At 50.3% G+C, this 21,360-nt stretch overlaps 1 protein-coding gene across 12 annotated transcripts in view; it reads right to left on the bottom strand.

Moving 5' to 3' along the window:
- Window positions 1-21,360, bottom strand: part of LOC144721414 (complement C3-like) — a 366,684-nt gene that overhangs the window by 304,375 nt on the left and 40,949 nt on the right. For all 12 annotated transcript variants that reach the window (XM_078599020.1, XM_078599027.1, XM_078599021.1 and 9 more), the window contains one exon: window positions 6,330-6,406. In XM_078599020.1, coding sequence (XP_078455146.1) covers window positions 6,330-6,406 — 77 coding nt within the window. The remainder of the gene's footprint in view (window positions 1-6,329; window positions 6,407-21,360) is intronic.

The following is a 21,360-nucleotide window of genomic DNA, read 5'->3' as shown; positions in this document are numbered from 1 at the left end:
CAACATCAGCAAAGATGAGCGTTTTGAATTAGCTCAATTAAAAAAGAGGGATGACATTGTCATCCTCTCAGCCGACAAAGGCAATGCCACTGTCATCATGGACAAAATAGAATACAACAACAAAATTCAAGAACTACTCAACGATGGTAGCTATACAAAAATAAAAAGAGACCCCACCAACAGCCTTGTCACTAAAACCAACAATATCATTTCTGATTCAACCGCTTTATTTGATCAGACCAAACAGTTCTCGTTGAAACCTTCTGCAGCCAGGCCACCAAGATTATACGGCTTACCAAAGATACATAAAGAAGATACACCTCTTCGTCCCATTGTCTCTACTATCAACTCCCCCACCTATAAATTGGCTCGTTTTTTGTCTGAAATCCTACGGCCTTTCACTGGAAAAACCACCTCTGCGGTACTAAACTCTACTGACCTGGTATCGACAATCAAGGGGATTGCCCTGTCCCCAGACGACCTGCTTGACAGTTTTGATGTGGTTTCCTTATTCACCAAGGTTCCTGTACCTGACACCATCGCAATCATTGAAGAATTGGTTCATCAGGGACTGAATGCTGGGGTACCCCCCCTGGTGAGACACTGCTTAACCAATACATACTTCACCTGGAATAAAACTTTCTACAAGCAAATTGAAGGCACCCCAATGGGCTCCCCCCTATCTCCGGTTGTAGCTAACATCTTCATGGAGAAATTTGAGACGGACGCCATCCAGACTGCCACTCTACGCCCGACCTTATGGAAGAGTTACGTAGACGACACTTTTGTCATCTGGCCACATGGCCGGCCTGCTCTACACCAATTTCTTGACCACATCAATTCCATACACCCAGCCATCAGATTCACCATGGAAGTCGAAAAAGATGGCAAGCTACCCTTTTTGGATGTCCTAATCAAAAGGAGACCTGATGGTTCAATGAGCCACTCTGTCTACAGGAAATCCACCCATACGGACGCTTATCTAAAACCGGATTCCCACCACCATCCATCCCAGAAGAATTCCCTCATCAAGACTCTATATCATAGAGCCCAATGCATATCCGACCATGAACACATTTCCAGTGAACTCAAACACATACGCCAAGCTCTTAAGGCTAATGGTTACTCCGACTACACAATCCGCAAAGCCAACCATCAAGAAGGATCCTGTTGAGGAGCCTTTCAAGACCATCACCTTACCTTACATTGCTGGGGTCATAAAAAAGATCTCCAAAATCCTGATTAAACACAAGATCCAGGTCCGATTCAACACAGTACATAAAATCCGTGATCTGGTACCGTCTGTAAAAGATGTGGTTCCAGACATACAGCACCCTGGTGTCTACAAACTAAGTTGCCTCTGTGGTAGCAGTTACATTGGACAAACCAAACGACATGTCTCGGACCGCATCCGTGAACATAAAGCTGACCTGAAACACGGTAGGACAAACACCTCAGCCGTGGCAGATCACTGTTACAACTCAGTGGGCTCACATGACATTGACTTCTCCAAGACAGAGGTTCTCTGCAAGCCACCTGGCTATCATGAGAGATTCGTTCATGAGGCGATCCACATATACAAACACAGAGACAATTTTAATCGAGAAGATGGATTCTGGCTTAGCAATCATTGGAAGGACGTAATAAACCATTTTGATACACATTAGGGTAGGTAGAATAATACATAGTGTTATGTTGAAATGTGGTTTATTGCAATACAGTATATAATTTAATGTTGGGTTTATCTATGGCAGTATATAGTACGGTATATGCTCGGTTGATGTAAGAGAATAAAGTTTAGATGGAAGCATATTATATAACGTTTACGACGTAGTATTGTAATGTATTACTTGCTGTTAGTAACTCAGCTTATTGTAGAGTATAGTAAGTATACTGATGGTGCTATGCAGTTTATATTTTAGTCTTTGTATGTAGTTTATACCTTAGTTTTCTACGGTGTTGTTTAGTTACTGCAGCTACATATCATTGGCATTCCTTTCCTTTGTTAATGCTAATCCCTGTACCCCCCCTTGGTGCTCTTGATCCTGCATAGTGCGTGGGCATGGTATGACTTTGAAGCCCCCCCGCCCCCTGCGCATTTCCCATGTATATGCTAAACTCATCTTGATATGCACATTCTTTTTGTTAAGGCGCTCTTCTACCACCCCCAACCCAGCTTATATGTAAGTTCCTAGCTTGAAGTGTCTCATTCTTCACCTGATGACGGCTGCTTGCGTTGTGGCCGACACGTCGTGAGAATTGTTTCATTTTATTATGTTTTATTTTTACTATTTTATTACTTCCCTTCTACGTGACTTTACCGAAAAAAACCAAGAAGATGGCTCCCTATTGGTCAACCACGTTATGTATGCCGATGATTTGGTAATAGCTGCTCATTCAGAAGAGGAGTTGGAGACGCTGCTGCTGAGACTGGAGCGTGCCACTAAGAGGTGGAGCCTTACCATCAGCCCCACCAAAACTAAGCACCTGCCTGGGTATTTTGTACCATCGGACACTCCACCCACACAACTCCCAATTTGTGATGGGGCAGGTGTGGAGAGAGTGGAGAGTTTCCCATACCTGGGCAGTGTGCTTATGACCGGCTCCAGTTTATCAGCAGAGGTCTCACTCCGAATCAGTCGAGCAGCAATATCTTTTCATCGGTTGCATAACGCTGTGTGAAGCTATCTGGTCTGTCGCTCCGCACGAAGCTTCAGGTCTTCTCGGCCACGGTCATTCCCTCCCTTCTCTACGCTTGCGAAACGTGGACCCCCCTAATGGAGCATCTTCGCCGGTTGGAAACATTTAGGCTGGCCTGCCTACGATCCATCCTGGGTTTAACCAGGCTGGATTGTGTGAGGAGCTCACAAGTCCTTGAAAGATCTGGGCAAAGTCCCATCAGTGAGCTCCTCCGGCAGGCAAGGCTGCGTTGGCTGGGTCATGTAGCCTGCATGCCCAGCCACCGCATGCCTAAACAGCTTTTGTTCGGCCGGATCAAGGGGGCTAAACGGGCGCGGCACGGGCTAGAGAAGAGATGGAGTGATGTGGTACAGGAGGACGTGGAGCTGAGTGGACTTGCCGATGACTGGTACCAGCGGTGTCAAGATCGGCCTCAGTGGAGGAGGCTCGTAAAGGACGCTACTGGGCAGTTGGAGACAGTCGCCCTCCAACAACAACGGAGGGCGGAGGAGCGACGCTCACAACAACGAGCGGAGCGCCGGGTGGCTAAAACACAGCATGTTGGTACAGTAGGGGGCACAGGTGGTGCATCAGCCAGTCATCTCGGTCATCTCGGTCAGTCGACCCGTGGCACCTGGGTCTGCCCCGTGACCTCCTGCCAGCGGGCGTTCGACACTTCACGTGGCCTCAAGGTGCACATGGCCTGGCACAAGCGTCGTGGTGACGTCACCGCCACTTAGTGGCGAATGGCGGTTGTTGTTGTTGTTGTTAGTCGATATGTCTGTGTGTGTAAGTTCATATGTGTGTGTGTAGGTCGATGTGTGTGTGAGTCTATGTACGTGTGTGTGTGTGAGTCGATGCGTCTGTGTATAAGTCCATATGTATGTGTGGGTCCATGTGTGTGCGTCTTAGTCGATATGTGAGTGTGTAAGTCGATGCGTGTGTGTGTGTGTCGATGTGTGTGTTAGTCGATATGTCTGTGTGTGTAAGTTCATGTGTGTGTGTAGGTCGATGTGTGTGTGAGTCTATGTACGTGTGTGTGTGAGTCGATGCATGTGTGTATAAGTCTATATGTATGTGTGGGTCCATGTGTGTGTGTAAGTCCATGTGTGTGTGTCTTAGTCGATATGTGTGTGTAGGTCGATATGTGTGTGAGTCTGTATGTGAGTGTATGAGTCAATGTGTGTGTACGTCCGTGTGTGTGTGTATAAGTTGGTGTGTGTGTGCAAGTCGATGTGTGAGTGAGTCAGTCAATATGTGTGTGTGTGCCAGTAAATGTTTGTGTGTAAGTCGATGTGGTTGTGTGTGCGTCCATGCGTGTGTGTATACGTCTGTGTGTGTGTATATAAGTCGATGTTTGTGTGTGTGCAAGTCGCTGTGTATGTGCGTGATTCGATGTGTGTGTGTTTGTGTTAGTCAATGTGTGTGATTGGTGTGTGTGTGTAGACAACTAATATTTTACAATAAACTATTCTTTTTTTTATAATAACGTGTGTCTAAGCCAATGTATGTGTGTAAGTCGATGTGTGTGTGTGTATCCATGTGTGTGTAAGTCAATGTGTGTGTGTGTGTACGTCGATGTGTGTGTGTGTGAGTCCATGTGTGTATGTGGGTCGATGTATTTATGTGGGTCGATGTCTGTGTGTAAGTCGATGTGTGTGCGTGGGTCCATGTGTGTGTGTAAGTCCATGTGTCTGTGTCTTAGTCGATGTGTGTGTGTGTGTGAGTCCATTGGTGTTTGTGGCTAGGTCGATGTGTGTGTAAAGTCGATGTCTGTGTGTGTGTGGGTCGATGTCTGCGTGTGTGTAAGTCGATGTTTGTGTGTAAGTCGATGTGTGTGTGTCTATTTTGCCCGGGCAACGCCGGGTACTTCCCGCTAGTGTTAAAAATAAAGAGTAAGGCCATAGAAAGCGGGTGTGGTGCTGTTGTATAGAGTAATCACTGCGCTATTTATGTAATTATCGTTAGCAGGGCTATTGCAGTTCTTATGTATCAGTGTTTAGTAGGTGCTGATACCAACAGAGAACAAGCTATAGTTCACTGGCGCAAAGAGATAATTATTTTTATTTCGTCATTAATTGCTTAATTATTAAAGTGGTATGGTGTATTGCTAGAGGACAGGGGGTGTGGCGGGGGCGAGAGCAGGGTGGGGGGGACGCGGGGGTTTGCATAGAGAATGGAGAGGATCAAAGCAGGTGAAAGTGACTCGGAGAGGAATGACTGCTAAAAGAGTATAGGTTGAGATAGAGGGTAGTGCAGGGCACATGTTAGGTGGGGGGAGACGGGGGGAGGGGCGGGAGGAGAGGGTTGGGGGTGGGCCCTGAAACACAGTCTCTTGCAGAGGAGGGGTCGTTCACCATCTTTGTTCACCACGCATCACGGGCTCCTACAAAACCTCTTGCATATCCTTGCACTGCATAGCCTCCTCCAGGGTCATAAAATCCCATTATCCTCGCAATGTGGATCCTCAACTTGGCAGCGAAGAGCAGCTCGGATCGGACTCACTCCCTGTTCACCAAATTCCTATGCAGGGTGAGCAGCAGGCTTCTCTTCAAGTTGGCCGGTTTTAAGTTTGGGGCATTGAAGACATGATTTCCCTGCATTAGGGTGGCCTTTCCCTTCGTCCACCTTGCCAATCTTAGCACCTCGGCTACCCTTGTCTATTTGAGAAGAGAATCAGCAACGGGTGAGGCCTGGGGTTGTTGGTCTCCATAGCCACGTAGCCCTACTTCTTTAAAATTATGTACGCCTACACAATTATGTTTGGTGACATAGGCAGGGGGTCTGGAATTTCAGGGTCCCGAAGGGTGATGCTTCTGGATGAAGGAGAGGGCACCATGTGGAGTACTGCCTTGAATGCCCTCGGGGAGGCCATAGCCTTCAGTTGGTTCTCCCTGTTCTTGGCCTGCAGCTTGTTATATGCTTCATCCAGCTCCCTGAGCTTCCCCTCATGTTTCCAGTTCAGATCGCTCCACAATGGATTGAAGGGGCATCGTGATTGCCTCTTGCTTCGCCACTCAGCTTGTCGTTAAGGACACCAGGGAGGATGGAGTTTTTTTAGCTTTCTCCCGGATTTGGTATATTTTCAGCTGCAGTTTCTGAAGAAGTTGCAGGACCTATTTGGCGAGTTCGTCGGATCTGACTTTGTGTGGGGAAGGAAGTGGAAAGGTCGCTTTTTCTTTCTTGCCCAGAGCTCTGTCCGCCATTAGCTACGTGGAGAAGGCTGAGTTTTCAGTCGGTCATAGTTTTGGTCCATCGAGGGCTCGAAGTAGATGAAGCAAAAAAATAAGGGGGCAAGCGAGAGGGGTCTAATGATCCTAGATTTGGCCTTAAGATTCAAGCTTGAAATAACAGATAAGGAAAAGAATACAACTGAAACCAGGTAATTTAGTTCACAAATATTTTATGGATACGTGGATAGGGCTGTAGAGGTCTCTCTAAGTGGTGCTCACTCAGGCTGAGGTCACCAGAAGTTCACGTGGACAAGCATTTAATATAAGGTGAAGAACAATAACAAAAATTAGCAGCAATTAAATACGACGTGTCATTTGACTACCTCGAGTATTGTCAGGAAAATTCAGGAAGTCATAATGGTCAATGTATGTTCAAAAGCATTCAAAGCTGAAAACCACAAAAAGATAAATACATACCACGATATCCACCGTCACTGACTGCGAACCTAGAATTGGTGACATCTTTTGATTCATTGGAAACATCCGATACTTGACTGTAAAACACACGTACACAAAAACATCTTTACTACCAATTCATAGTTGATGTTTGGTTTAGACCACGCAATGTTACAAGACCCTCCCATAAATTGTCACTTGTATAATCATGTAAAGATGCCAATTATTATTGTTTCAGCTCATCAGTAAGATGAACAAAAATTGTACATGGAAATTTACCAAATGGATGCAAGGTTTTTCTTGAAACTATGCCAAACAATAAATCATATTAAAATCCAAGAAGTCAGTATAATAACTGAGCTGAAACACCCACACGCATCACATGTGGCTGCCACTCAGCGTCGTGGGTCAGGCAGTGTGCCGGCTGCTCTGACCCGTTTATAGTTATCCCGTGCATGAACACGTGTTAAAGTGTATAAATAACGTGTGTTGCCTCCTATTATTAGTGTCTCAGAAGTAACTCGCCACACATGTATTCCTCTTTATGTCTCAGTGCAATTTCAAGAATGCACCAGGCACTGGCACATATGGCAGGGAAGTAAGTACGTATGGGTAATAAGCCCAGAGTATTGACTAGGGAAGTGGCAGTGCTTGAACCACCAGCGCAAATAATCCACTCGACCGAGTTTTGGGGTTTTCAGGCTGCACCTTGGCGAATCAAGCCAGTACGTCGAATAAAATGTATCATTGTTTAAACAGCGAAGGATTTTCGCATGCAGAGAGAGAGAAAAAGGATCTCTGAAATGTACAGCATGGGTGCATCACCTGTGCCGTCAATGTAGCCGGCAAGGAATCAGTGAGCAAACATCTCAATGGCTCACATTACAAAATATGCATGAAGCCAAGGCTCTAAAGAAGCTGAATGATGAAAACACATTGATAGTAACCACCAAGCTCTATCAAGCCACTCTCAAGTCAATGCTTATGTAACCTTCACCTCCTTTGTGTGTGCATTGGTCGGTCGCCTCTTACTTAATGTTTCTGTTGTCAAAGTGTAATGCGAGCGTATACGGGGTTCGCTGCTGGCCTCTGGTCCAATCATACGGCCCGGGGTATTGGGGGGCGGAGCCCAGTATGGGAGCATATGGGAGGGCCCGCCGTTCACCTCGGGTCCAATCGGAAGCGAGGTGAACGGGGGTGGAGCCAGAAGGGCGCTATGGGAAGGCCGGATCTGACGGTCCGGAAGGGGAGGAGACAGGATCACGTGGTAAAGGGGATATAGGTGGGAGCCCGGAAGGGCTCCAGGTCAGTTGTTGGAGTCAAGAGGCTGGACCACGTTGGGTGGCCGGAGGGGATCCGCGCCATCAGCCACGTGGCTGGAGGAGCTTCGGCACACCGTCAGCCAGTGGTGTGCGGTGTGGGGGAGCAGAAGGACTGACGAGGGAGCGCATGCGGGGCGTGCGTGAGGAGACGCTGGTCCACTGTCGGGACCAGCGGGGTGTGAGCAAGAAGCTAAATAAAGTGCAACGTAGACCAGCAGTGTGTGACGAAGTCCTTTATTACATTGGGGTCAGAAGTGATTTGAGATGTCAAAACATCTCAATTAGAAAAATCAACCTACGCCTTCTTCAGAGGACGACAAGGACCTTCCTCCAGCGGTGGCAGTCCCGAACACGGAGGGTGCGGGCGGGACGGCGGCGAGCGACACGACAGGTGTACAAGATGTTGTCGTGGGAGCCGGGCCGCCTGCGTCTTCGGGCACCGAGGACGGCTGGCGGCTCGTAGCGGAGCAAATTGATTCGTTACGGGCCGTTTTGCTGGACTTGGTCACCCTGGTCGCGCCAGCGACGATGCCGGGACAACCACACGTCGGGCCTCTCCAGGGGGAAACTTCGGGTGCAGCTGAGACATCCGCCATCTTGGGCGCAGCCACGACTGACTGGCAGGAAGCCGCCATCTTGTCACCGCCACGTGGGGCGCCCGCTTCGGGTGACAGCAGCGGGGGACTCGCAGCCACCGTCTGACGACTATTAAAAAATTTACTGTCGGAGGGGATTGGAGCACATTCGCTTGGCGCTTTGAATCGGCTGTACGCTCCGCCAAGTGGACGGATGCAGAGGCCTTGGAGGTTCTGCCAACGCTCCTCAATGACAAGTTCTTAAAATGTTTCCGCTCCATCATGGCTGCGAAGAAGGCGATGCTGAAAGGGGCTTTCAACGAGATGGCGGAAGCATACGAGCCTCCAGACGACGCACACCGTAGATTTGTCCAAAGACAACGGGCACCGGAGGAATCACCTGTGGCCTTCCGTGGCGCTGTGATTGCGCTGGCCATGGCCGTGTATCCCGAGACCGAGCCCGACTTGTTGGAGCCCTTGATACTGGGGAAGATGTTGGAACTGTCCAAGGACCTGGGCATTCGACTGCCCGTGTACGGCCATGAGCAGCTGACCTTCCGGTTGGCTGCCAAGTGCCTCGACGCGCAGTTTAACTTGCGCCGTTGGGCACAGATGGCCGCCTGGACGGGCGGTGCGACCATGGAGGGGAAGGCCGTTGGTTGGACACCGTCGAAGGCCGTTTTCGTCCCGGACGATGCTGGGCCTGGCGGCCCAGCGGTGTCGCGCTCGGGGCCCTCGTCGGCAGATCGCCAGGACGCCGGGGGAGCTGGGCGACGAGCCGACATGGCGTGTTATCGCTGTGGACGTCTCGGACATTTTGCGCGTGACTGCTGGAGTCGCCCTCGTCCACCTCTTTGCCCGGAGTCCCCGACCAAGGACGCGCCATCGACGTCGGACGGTGACCCGTGTCAGGCAAGTCGGTACGCATCAGACACCCGGCAAGGCCTCTCATCTCATTCATCATTGACGGAGTGCGTTCCGGGTGCCTGTTCTAACGGGGGGACTCTAAGTGATCCGCGTCGGACGATGACGCAGTGGCGGAAACTGGCTCGCAGAGTCGTTGCGGCCGCCACTGGGTCTTCGACCGTGCCGGGCTCTATACAGGGGATTGACGTGCGCATTTTAGTTTATTCGGGCGTGTCCGCCACTATCATCTCGGATGTTATTTTCCATCTCCTATACATTCCGCCGTCGCGGGTACATCCGGTTTTCGATGCGTGTGTTGCCGCTAACGGGGGGAGTATGGGCATCATGGGTCAGGTGGAAGCACGCATTTCCGTTGGGGATGTGTTGGCTTCGGGGACAGTGTTGATCTCCAGGTCCCTCGCTGTGCCTTGCTTATTGGGGACCGATTTCCTGGCAAAGATGCCGATTCAGATAAGGCTCGATCAGGGTTGCATTGAGTTACCGGCGGGCCGTAAGATTTTTTTTTTTGCCGTTGCCGTGGGGCCGGTCCACCCCGGACCTCCCGGTGCAGGCGCTGTCTGACGTTTCGGTCGATATTCCACCGGGCTCGCAGATGCTCATTCCGCTGCGCTATCGGAAACCCATGCCTGGGGTTGAGGGGGCGGCGGGTGTGTTGTTGTCACCGTCCAATGCTGTTACGGGCGGCTTGGTGCTGGTCGCAGCCCGGACGATTGTTCGGCCGGGTCAGCCTCCGTTTTTGCAAGTGTTAAACGGAGGCGCGGACAATGTTGTGGTGCCGGCTGGTACGGTCTTGGCCCATGCCATGACTGCTTTCATGGCCCATGATGATGAGGATCGCCAGGGTCTCATAACGGGGGTTTCGGCTTCTACGTCGCAGGACGATCGATGGATCATCGGGTTGTGTCAGGAAAACCCGTCCCTGACTACGTACCAGCAGTCCGCGTTTTGCGCGCTGATGGCCAAATATTCCGACGTCTTTAGCAAAGATGATTTCGATCTGGGACACACCTCGCTGCTCTCCCATCACATTGATACCGGGGATGCTAGTCCCATTCGTATGAATCTGCATCGATTGAGCCCAGCGGAAAGGGATCACGTCCGCGGCGCAGTAGATGATATGCTGGCCGCCGACATTGTCTCTCCATCCAACAGCCCATGGGGTGCTCCGGTGGTCCTGGTGAAGAAGAACGATGGTAGCCTGCGATTTTATGTTGATTTTTGGAGGTTAAACAAAGTGTCGGTTGCAGATGCTTACCCCCTGCCACGTATGGATGATTCCCTCAATGCCTTGTCTGGGGCGAAATTTTTTTCGACTCTCGACCTCTCCTCAGGGTTCTGGCAGCTCCCCCTGGACGAATCGTCGAGGGAAAATACGGCTTTCCGTACGCCGCAGGGCCTGTTTCAGTTTAATTGTCTCCCCATGGGTTTGAACGCCGCCTCTGCTACATTCCAAAGGTTGATGGAACTCGTGTTGATCGGCCTGCAGTGGGACACGTGCCTGATATATTTAGACGACGTCATTGTTTTCAGCCGCACGTTTGATGAGCATCTTCAGAGATTGGATGCTGGTTTTGCTAGGGTGCGTTCTGCCAATTTGAAATTTAAACCCAAGAAGTGTCACCTTTTGCATGCGGCTTTTCAATACTCCCTGAAAGTTGACCAGCCATCTGGCCAGCTGGCACGATGGCTGGAAACTTTGCAGGAGTTCTCGTTTGATGTTCAAAACCGTAAGGGCTCGCGTCACGCTAATGAGGACACGCTCTCCCGACTGCCGCAGGGGTCCACCTGCGCGTGTGCCTCTGGCACAAATAGGTGTACGCGGGTTCCACAGCCCCCGCGGCCTGTTATGTCCGATGTGGAGAAGCCCGCGGCTTCCACGTGTCCAGAACCGGCTGACGGGGTTTTGAATTTGCCGTGTTCCGTGTGGGTTCGTGAACAATTGCTCGATGACTCGCTTGGGGCCTTGCGGAGTCAGGCTGCAAAGTCGAAGGGGCATCTGATGGGATGCCGGGGGCAGCTCTCCATGACGGGTTGTTGATGTGGAGAGAGGACTTGCAAGGGTTGCTGGTGCCTTGTTGTGCCGTCGTCGTTGCGATACAAGTTGATTCGGATTCTGCACGCTGAGAAGTTGTTACATCTCGGGGTGCAGAAAACCTTGTTGACGTTGCAACGTGATTATTCTTGGTACGGCATGACGACTGATGTCGTCGGGCACATTCGGGCGAGCTCCGACTGTGTCCGGCGGAAGCCGCCCAAACAACCGTATGTTCCCCCAGTGCAGTCGATTAAAGTGACGCGGGTTAACGAATTGGTGGCGTTGGACATTCTGGGGCTCTTTCCCCTGTCCGCTCAGGGGAACAAATTTTTGTTGGTCGGGGTCGAATATCTTTCACGATGGCCAATGGCTTGGCCTTTGCCCGACCAGTCGGCGTCGTCTATCACGGAGGCATTCCTGTTCGGGTACGTGATGGACAAGGGGGCACCGGAAAGGCTGCTTACGGACCAAGGGCAAAATTTTTCTTCAAACCTATTGCGGGATGTGTGCGACGCACTGGGAACTAAGAAAGTTCGGACCTCTCCCTACCATCCACAAACTGATGGGATGGTTGAACGGTTGAACCGGACCCTGTCGGCCATTCTTTGTCATACGGTTAGCGAGAAGCAGACCGATTGGGATTTGCATATCCCGGGAGTGCTCTCGGCTTACCGGATGGCACCACATGCGGGGACATGGCCTGGCTCCACTGCCCACAGGTGCCGGTGGGGACCTCCCCTAAGTTGCACAAACCCTGGCAAGGGCCGGTGGTGCTGATTGAGGTCCCTAGCCCACAGTCCGCACAAGTTCGGGTCGGGTCGCGTCGTTGGTACGTTCACACGTCCCGATTAAAACCCTACGTTGCTCCGCGTGTCGATGCGTCATCTCCTAACGTTGCCTTGCCGGTGTCTGTCGCGTCTGACGTGCCACTGCCCTTGCCTGTTCAACCTGCAAGCGCGCCTGTCGTGCCTCCTGTAGACGGGCCGATGGTGATCCTACCGGACAAAGGGATTTCTGCACCGGGTGGACCTACCACGGCGACGGGGGCACCTGCTTCCGCTGCCCCTCCAACCCCTCCAAGGTTGCAGCTGCAAGGGGCCCCAATTGCGGGCCTCTCTGGTGAGCAGCGAAGTGCTGCGAAGGACGAGCCTCCACCAGCAGCGGATGATTCTGTTTCCACTTGCTCCAGGGGAGACGACACCCCAAAACTATGGCGAAGCCACCCCAACGGCCAACATGCAGCCTGCACAGGCGCCCGTGAGCCCGCCGTCTTCAGGGAGAGCGCTCCGTGCGGTGCACTCCCGCCTCGCTGACCTCCTGCATGCCGCGGCTTCAATCCTTAAATAAATTCACAGAGGAGTGCCGACGGCGGAGGTGGGGGGAGCGGACCTGCAAGTAGTAGCCATTCCTGCCACCGACTCTTCAACTCCCACCAAATATTTTGAATTTACCACCCAAGACGGTGACGCTTCCGCTGGCAGCCAATCTTATCGTGGGGATGATGTCACTTCCACCCACGGACGTGCTTCCGCTGGAAGCCACGTGCATCGCGGAAACGACGTCACTTCAGCCCATGGACGCGCTTCCACCAGAAGCCACGTGCATCGCGAGAACGATATCAATTCTGCCCTCGGCCTGCACCAACCGAACGTCACCACGTCATCAGCAACGTGACCAGCGCTGGACACCGCCACTGTGGACAGTACAGATGCGCTCTGACCGGATCAGTGGTCGGAGTTGACCCATAGAGTCGTCGCCATGACCGCAGGATCCTCCGTGATCATTGGCTCTATCAAAGGGGTTGCGTTTCGCATGCTAGTAGACACGGAGGCATCCACAACCATCACTTCTGAGCTCATTTTTTACATTTTGCCTAAGAAATGCCAGTCGCTAATTCCCGTCGAGGTACCATGTTTCGCTGCTAATGGGGGATCATTGGGCATAATTGGCCAAATTAACGCCTAAGTCTGTATTGGGGACATTAAATTGGTTGGTCCCATTCTGGTATCCTCGTCCCTCACTGTGCCATGCCTACTCAGCACTGATTTCTTAGGTAAAATGCCAATCAAAATTCTTGTGGACCAAGGTTGCATCGAGCTCCCCTCTGGTCGACATATGTCTTTCCTGCCTTCTCCCACCCGCTTGCGCATGGCCTGCGCTACGGTGCAAGCGCTGGCGTCTCGTACGGTGCATATCCCAGAAGGGCGCTCAAATGCTGGTTCCCTTACGACTGCGGAAACCAATCGATTCGGGTGCGACAGTAAACGGTATAATATTGGGTCCTTCCAACACCGCGGTGCGAGGGCTAGAACTTGTCGGTGCGAGTAATAGAGATCCCTCCATCCAGATGATGAATGCCGGGCTGCGCACGATGGTCATACCGCAGGGTACCATGCTTGATCAAGCAGCACCTGTGCCCCACAATAACTCGCTTGTTGCCACATGGGCAACACACCTCGGTCGCGGCCGCATTCGAACCTTGATGAACGGTGGCTGGACTCTCTTTGCTCGCCTGCTGGTAAAATGTCCGATTCCCAAAGGTTGAAATTGCGCGCACTCTTGCGGGAATTCTCCGACGTATTCAGCAAGAGCAAATTTGATATTGGACGCACTAATTTATTGAGCCATCACATTGATACGGAAGATGCCGATCCCATTCGGCAAAATTCATTTTGCCTCAGCATGGCTGAGAAGGAACATGTCCGGTTGGCCGTCAACGACATGTTAGCCGCGGACATTATTTCCCCATCTACCAGCCCATGGGGAGCCCCAATTGTACTCGTCAAGAAGCACGATATCTCTTTGAGATTTGGTGTAGATTTTCAGAAACTTAACAAAATCTCCGTAGCAGATGAGTATCCGCTTCCTCGAAGGGACGAGTCACTGGATGCCTTAGCGGGGGCACAATATTTTTCTACACTGGACTTTTTGCCCGGATTTTGGCAACTACCCTTGGATGAGGCATCAAAACCTAAAACGGCTTTTCGCACGCCAAAGGGCCTCTTCGAATTAAATCGGCTGCCCATGAGCCTCCACTTGGCACCAGCGACATTCCAGAATCTCATGGAACTGGGACTCATGTCTCATTTACCTCGATGATGTAATTGTCTTCAGCCTCTTTGGTTCTTTCGGTAAAGTCACGTAGGTGAAAAAAAAAATACAACATAAAAAATGAAATAAAAATTAATTTAATCACGACGTTTCGATTGCAACACAAGCAATCATCATCAGGTGTGGCAACCACAGCAAGAATTTTTTTTCTGAAGTGGGAGAGATGCCGGAGTTAAGGGGTTTATATAAGTCAGAAAGGGTAGGGGGGGGGAAGGAATAAGGGGAGGGGGAGCGTTGCATGTGCACTAAGGACTGGGATGTGAGACTGGGCAGGGGGGGGGGGGAGTGGGCGGGGCTAGAAGTAAGAGGATGCGGTGGAGGTGCGCGGAGGGGAGGAAGGGGGAGACAGTGAGAGCAAAGCACCGACAACGATTGCAGCCAAAACAGATGATGGCGCTCAAAACAAAAATATAGCCGTACTGCTAAACACTGAGGATGCAATTAACTCGGTAAAATAGACTAGCACCCAGTAAATAAGATGGGACAACTATGAACGATTCAATTTTACTTGGTTAATAAAAAAAAATTCCGATGATTGCTCAATTTGTACCAATCCTCTCGGTTGAAGTTACATCTTTGTTTATATATCTAGGTAGCTTCATGAACGAATCTTTTATGGTAGCTAGACAGCTTCCAGAGCACCTTGGTCTCGGAAAAAAACAATATCATGAGAGCACACAGCATTATAGCAATGATCAGCAACGGCGGAGGAATTAGTTCTGCCGTGTTTCAGATCTGACTTTTGCTCGCAGATACGGTCAGAGACATGACGTTTCGTTTCCACAATGTAACAATCACCACAGATGCAACTTAGTTTGTAGACTCCAGGGTATTGGAAGTCAGGAATTACATCCTTCACAGATGGGATTAGATCACGGATTTTGTGTACTGTGCTGAATCGGACCTGGATCTTGTGTTTGTTTAAGATTTTGGCAATCTTATTGGTAACGCCTGCTTTGTATGGTAACGTGATGGTTTTGATCGGCGTCTCATGGGGTTGTTTCTCCATGGTTGGAGAAACAGCTTTGCGGATAATACGGTCCGAGTACCCATTCATCTTGAGGGCCGGGTGTACGTGTTCCAGTTCACTGGTTAGGTGGTGTTGGTCAGATTCCTGTCTGAAACCTGAATTCCACCACCATCCGGCACAAAATAATTCCATCATCAAAACCCTGCACCATAGAGCCGACTGCATTTCTGACCACCTACATGACGAATAGAACCAAAGAGTATAGATCCTTGCAGTCACGAAAACTTCAAATCTAGAATGAACCACCTCTACGGGGAGGGATTCCATTATCTGTTAGAGCTTTTAACAGACAACGGGACAAGAAATCACAGCTGCGATAACAAGGTAATACCTATCGCATTTCCACTCACATCTGCTGCTGTCACTTCACCGAACGATAAACGGATTTTGTTTAAATCTAGCCTATCACTAATCTCAGAGAGAATAACATTACTCCGATTTGAACTCGATAATTTAGACAAAATTATCTTACAATCACACTTAACATTAACAGAAAAAATTTCCACTTCTGATTGGGACCATCTAGATAACATGACTGTCTCCTCTGATAATTAAATGTCAACCAAATGCAAAGCCAACTTGATTGCTAAATTCAACCTCTTGTCAAAAAAGGCACCAGACCCACAGTTGAAAAAGTTAGATGTTAATAAGACTGTCATCAATCAGAGTAGCATCCCAATTTCTGAAAACCTAAAATCGGTACTAGCCAAAGGGTTGAATTTTGCTATCACCCCCAAACATATCCCAGTGCATGATATAATTTCCCAGGTCGATGTAGGCCTAAAAGGCTTGAAACACATCCCGACAGATGTTGCTAGAGCTGAAAATGCTACCATCCTTAAAAATGCTAAGAAACTCGTTAGTAACATCAGCAAAGCGTTTGGAACTCGCAAAATTGAAAAAGAGGGATGACATAGTGATCTTCTCAGCCGACAAGGGCAATGCCACTGTCATCATGAATTAACCACATACAACAACAACATCCAGGACCTCCTATTGATGGTAGCTACTCCAAAATCAACAAAGATCCCACTAACAGCCTGACAACAAAAAACAACAATATCATTACTAGTTCGACCTCTTTAATCGAACCAGTTAAACGACTCTCCCTAAAATATTCTGCTGCCAGACCACCCAGATTCTATGGTCGTCCTAAGATCCATAAAGAAGGCACACCACTTTGGCCCATCGTTTCCACTATCAACTCACCTACCTACAAGCTGGCCCGTTTTCTGTCTGATACCTTGCTTCCATTCACTGGCAAGACTACCTCAGCAGTACTTAATTCAGTTCACCTTGTCTCTCTAATAAAGGGCATTTCATTATCCCCAGATGATTTTCCAGTCAGCTTTGATGTGGTTTCTCTGTTCACCAAGGTTCCAGTGCCTGACACCTTAGCAATAATTGAAGATTTAGCCCAACATGGACTGAACCCTGATGTTCCTACTCTGGTTAGGCACTGCCTTACCAACATTTACATCACCTGGAATGGTACTTTCTACAAACAAAATGAAGGTACCCCCATGGGTTCCCCCTTATCACCAGTGATAGCGAATGTTTTCATGGAGAAATTTGAAACAGATGCCATCCAGACATCCACCCTACGTCCTTCCTTGTGAAAGAGATATGTGGATGACACTTTCGTCATTTGGCCACATGGCCTGTCAGCATTGAACCAATTATTCAACCACATCAATTCCATACACCCATCCATCAAAATCACCATGGAAGTGGAGAAGGATGGTATGCTACCATTCCTGGATGTTTGAGAAGAAGCCTGATGGCTCTTAGGGACATTTTGTTTACAAGAAAGTCACCCACACAGATTCCTATCTAAAACTTGAAACCCACCACCATCCAGCACAGAAGAATTCCCTCATCAAAACTCTGCACCATAGGACCCACTGTGTTTCTGACCAACACCACCTAACCAGTGAACTGGAACACGTACACCCGTCCTCAAGATGAAAGGGTACTCGGACCGTATTATCCGTGAAGCTGTTTCTCCAACCATGGCGAAACAACCCCCTGAGACGCCGATCAAAACCATCACGTTACCATACATAGCAGGCTTTACAACAAACACAAGATCCAGGTCCGATTCAGTACAATACACAACATCTGTGATCTAATCCTATCTGTGAAGGATGTCATTCCTGACTTCCAATACCCTGGAGTCTACAAACTAAGTTGCATCTGTGGTGATTGTTACATTGGGGAAACGAAACGTCATGTCTCTGACCGTATCCGCGAGCATAAGTCAGATCTGAAACATGGCCGAACTAATTCCTCTGCCGTTGCTGATCATTGCTATAACGCTGTGGGCTCTCATAATATTGTTTTCTCCGAGACCAACGTGCTCTGCAAGCCGTCTGGCTACCATCAAAGATTTGTTCATGAAGCTATGCAGATATATAAACATAGACATAATTTCAACCGAGAGGATGGGTACAAATTGAGCAATCATTGGAAAGATGTTATTAACCAAGTAAAATTTAACTGTTCATAGTTGTTCCATGTTATTTACAGGTACTAGTCTCTTTTACCGAGTTAATTGCATCCTCAGTGTTTAGCAGTACGGCTATATTTTTGTTTTGAGCACCATCATGTTATGGCTGCAATCGTTATCGGTGCGTTGCTCTCCCTCTCTCCCCCTTCCTCCCCCCCGCGCACCTCCACCGCATCCTCTTACTTCTAGCCCCCCCCCCCCTGCCCAGTCTCTCCCACTTCAGTAAAACATTTTCTTGCTGTGGTTGTCACACCTAATGATGATTGCTTGTGTGGCAATCGAAACGTCGTGATTTAATTAATTTATTTTTTGTTTAATTTTTTCACCTACGTGACTTTACCGAAAGAACCAAAGCGTATGGATCCTTGCAGTCACGAAAACTTCAAATCTAGAATTGTCTTCAGCCGTACAGTTGAGGAACATTTGGATCATCTGCGGGCTGTATTCATTAAAATGCGAGCAGCTTACCTCAAATTTAAACCGGAAAAATGCCACCTCTTGCGGGAATCGGTGCGTTATCTGGGACATATTGTCAGCCAGTGGGGCATTGCGACTGACCCTGAGAAAACGAGCTGTGTGCGTATATGGCCGACTCCCACTTCTGTGGGAGAAGTGAGGACTTTAATTGGATTTGCCTCACACTATCAACGATTTGTTACGGGATTTGTGTCGATAGCAAAACCACTTCCTCACGGCAAAGGGGAAAAAGTTTAATTGCGGACAGGAGGAGGCCAAATTTAAAGCATTGTGGGATGCCCTTGTGAATGCCCCTCCCCTGTGTTACCCTGACTTTGCACGCCCGCTTATTCTCGACACGAATGCCAGTAATACTGGCATCGGCGGTGTGCTGTCCCAGGTGATCGACGGGGTTGAAAGGGTTGTCGCTTATGTCAGCAGGGTTTTATCTCAGGCGGAGCAACGCTACTGCGTAACTCGCCGTGAGCTATTGGCCATTGTGTTATTCGTCCAGCAATACCGGCCATATTCATACGGCAGACATTTCACTGTACGTTTCGACCATGCGCGTTACGATATGCCTTGCGAATTGACCAACCGTCTGGCCAATTGTCTCGCTGGCTCGAGGTCCTGCAGGACTACTCGTTTACGGTAACCTATCGGAAAGGAACGAAACACTCGAACGCCGACGCCTTGTCACGGGCTTCCCGCTGGCGACAGGTGTGCGTGCTTTTCGGGGTCCGGCTGATGCAAACAGCCCGTTGTACCTACGCACCCCACGCCACTTGCTGCTGCAGCTGAGGTGGCCGCTCCTGGGGGTGGCTCCTCTGAGGAGCTGAACGGGCTGTCCGCTCGAGATGCATTACTCGATTTATGCCTCGTGGACTGGGGGCACCTCCAAACAGAGGACGCCTCCCTTCTTAAGTTACGCCGCCGTGCTGAGCGACTTAGGAACTTGAAATATAGTGATGGATTCGCGCCCGTCATTCTGCGCGATGGTCTGTTGATGACCTGGGACAGTAGCTCACGCCGTTACAACATTGTTGTGCCAACCGCTCTGCGCGGAAAGGCCGTTTGGGCTGCTCACAAGCACCTCTTGCACCTGGGGGTCTAGAAAACACTTACCACGCTGCAGCTCGATTTCTATTGGCCAGGTATGGCGAACGATGTGGCCGATCTGCTCCTGAGCTGCACCCAGTGTGTCAGGCAGAAGCCACCGGCTAGGCCGTCGTGCCCGCCCCTAAAATCTATTAGAGTGTCTTGCGTCAACGAATTGGTGGCGCTGGATATTCTTGGGCCCTTTCCAACTACCTCTCGAGGTAATAAGTACCTGCTGGTTGGGGTAGAATATTTTACCCGCTGGCCCATGGCCTGGCCACTCGCCAACCAGTCGTCAGCAGCCATTGCCGAGGCCTTTCTCCGGGGCTACGTCCTGGACAAGGGAGCGGCTGTTGACCGACCAGGGAAGGAATTTTTCATCCACCCTGTTGAAGGATGTGTGTAACTTCCTGGGTACACAAAAAGTGTGCACTTCTCTGTACCACCCACAAACTGACGGGATGGTTGAACGTCTTCATTGGACGCTCACCTCAATGCTGTGCTACCAGATTGACAAGTCGCAACTAGATTGGGATCTCCATATCTCCGGTGTCCTGGCTGCGTACAGAATGGAACCCCACGCAGCGTCCAGATACTCGCCATTATATTTCATGTATGGCCGCGATGTCAATCCCCCAACAGATGTGCAGCTACGTGTCACACCGCTTGCCTCAAAATCCAAACTTTTGGACCACATCCGATATCAATATTAAAAAACTGACCGAGGCACGGGAGGCCGCCAGGGAAAATTCCGGGGCGAGGCAGCTGGCCAACGAAAAATTGCAGTGCCACCGCGTTTCCGAGCACATGTAGGCAATCTCGGCACGTCCACCCGTCGCGTCTGAAACCCTACGTCGCACCGCACACTTTCACCTCATCTTCACATCGCAGGGGCCATGGGTGTGATGTGTCCAACGCGCCGGGGTGTTCATCTGCGGAACCTAACCCTGGGACAAGCCGTCTGATCCCACTCTCAGATGCTATGGGATTGAGGCCTCCATGGCCGTCGACATCGGCCGCCCCCGACACCGAGCGCCCACCGGCACCACCGGATGAGGCCCTGATGGGGCCTGCCTCTCCTAACCTGCCCTTGCGGGCTGTTCCCCACTCAGAACCAGTTTCTGCCGAGCCGCCACAGAGACCTTGTGGCTCATATGATGGTCCTGCTACGCGGACATGGTCCAAGACCCCCCGATTTTCATAAAATTCCCATGGTTCCTCATGCCCACACCGCACTTACCTGTCCATCGGGTTCGTTTATTGGCTTGTTCTCCTCTTTTCGCCCTGTTCTTTGATCAACGGTCGGTCACATTGTCGCGGTTGGGGATCGCGTGTGTACCATGGGGTGTGGGCGGTCGTGCGTTGCGCCATCAAATTATCTTGTATATTTGTAAATAATGTACACGTGTACAGGTAGGCTGGGGTATTTATAGGGGTTTTTATTGTTGTTATTGTTGTATTGAGGCACACATACTTATTGTTGTGTTCGATGTTCTTTAAAATATATATATAAGGGGGAGGCTGGCAGATGAGACGGCTGAGTGCTACGAGGGGGGGGGGGGGGTAATGTAGTGGGTATTGTGAGCATAACACGTGGTTACCACTCACCTGGTGTAGCGTCAGCCATGGGTCAACAGGGGGCAACGGCGAGTACGGCCTGTATCAAATAACGCCGTTAGGCCAAAGAACCCAGAGGGTGGTTGGGAACCGGAATTATACACCCCATGCCCCCAGTGGGGGCTGGGGGATTACGCAATAGTCCAGGTCCCTCCAGAAGGTTTCAGAGAGTAGGCGTGGCCAGGGGCGGAGTGACCCTAGGAGCTGGAAATAAGGCGGACCCCTGAACGGGTTTGCCAGTCGTCGTCAAGCTGAAGACCCGAAGAGCCAGCTTAGAATAGGACCCTGGGAACCCCCGGACCCACTGTCCTTCTAAGGGCCGGGACAGAGCGGGCCAGTGGCCCGTACCCGAGGACTTTGGCTGGGTAGGGT

The sequence above is a fragment of the Lampetra planeri genome, chromosome 11 (assembly GCF_965212315.1).
Source record: "Lampetra planeri chromosome 11, kcLamPlan1.2.h2, whole genome shotgun sequence".
Taxonomy (NCBI): domain Eukaryota; kingdom Metazoa; phylum Chordata; class Hyperoartia; order Petromyzontiformes; family Petromyzontidae; genus Lampetra; species Lampetra planeri.
The sequence above is the reverse complement of the archived record's forward strand: the minus strand, read 5'-3'. Positions and strand labels throughout refer to the sequence as shown.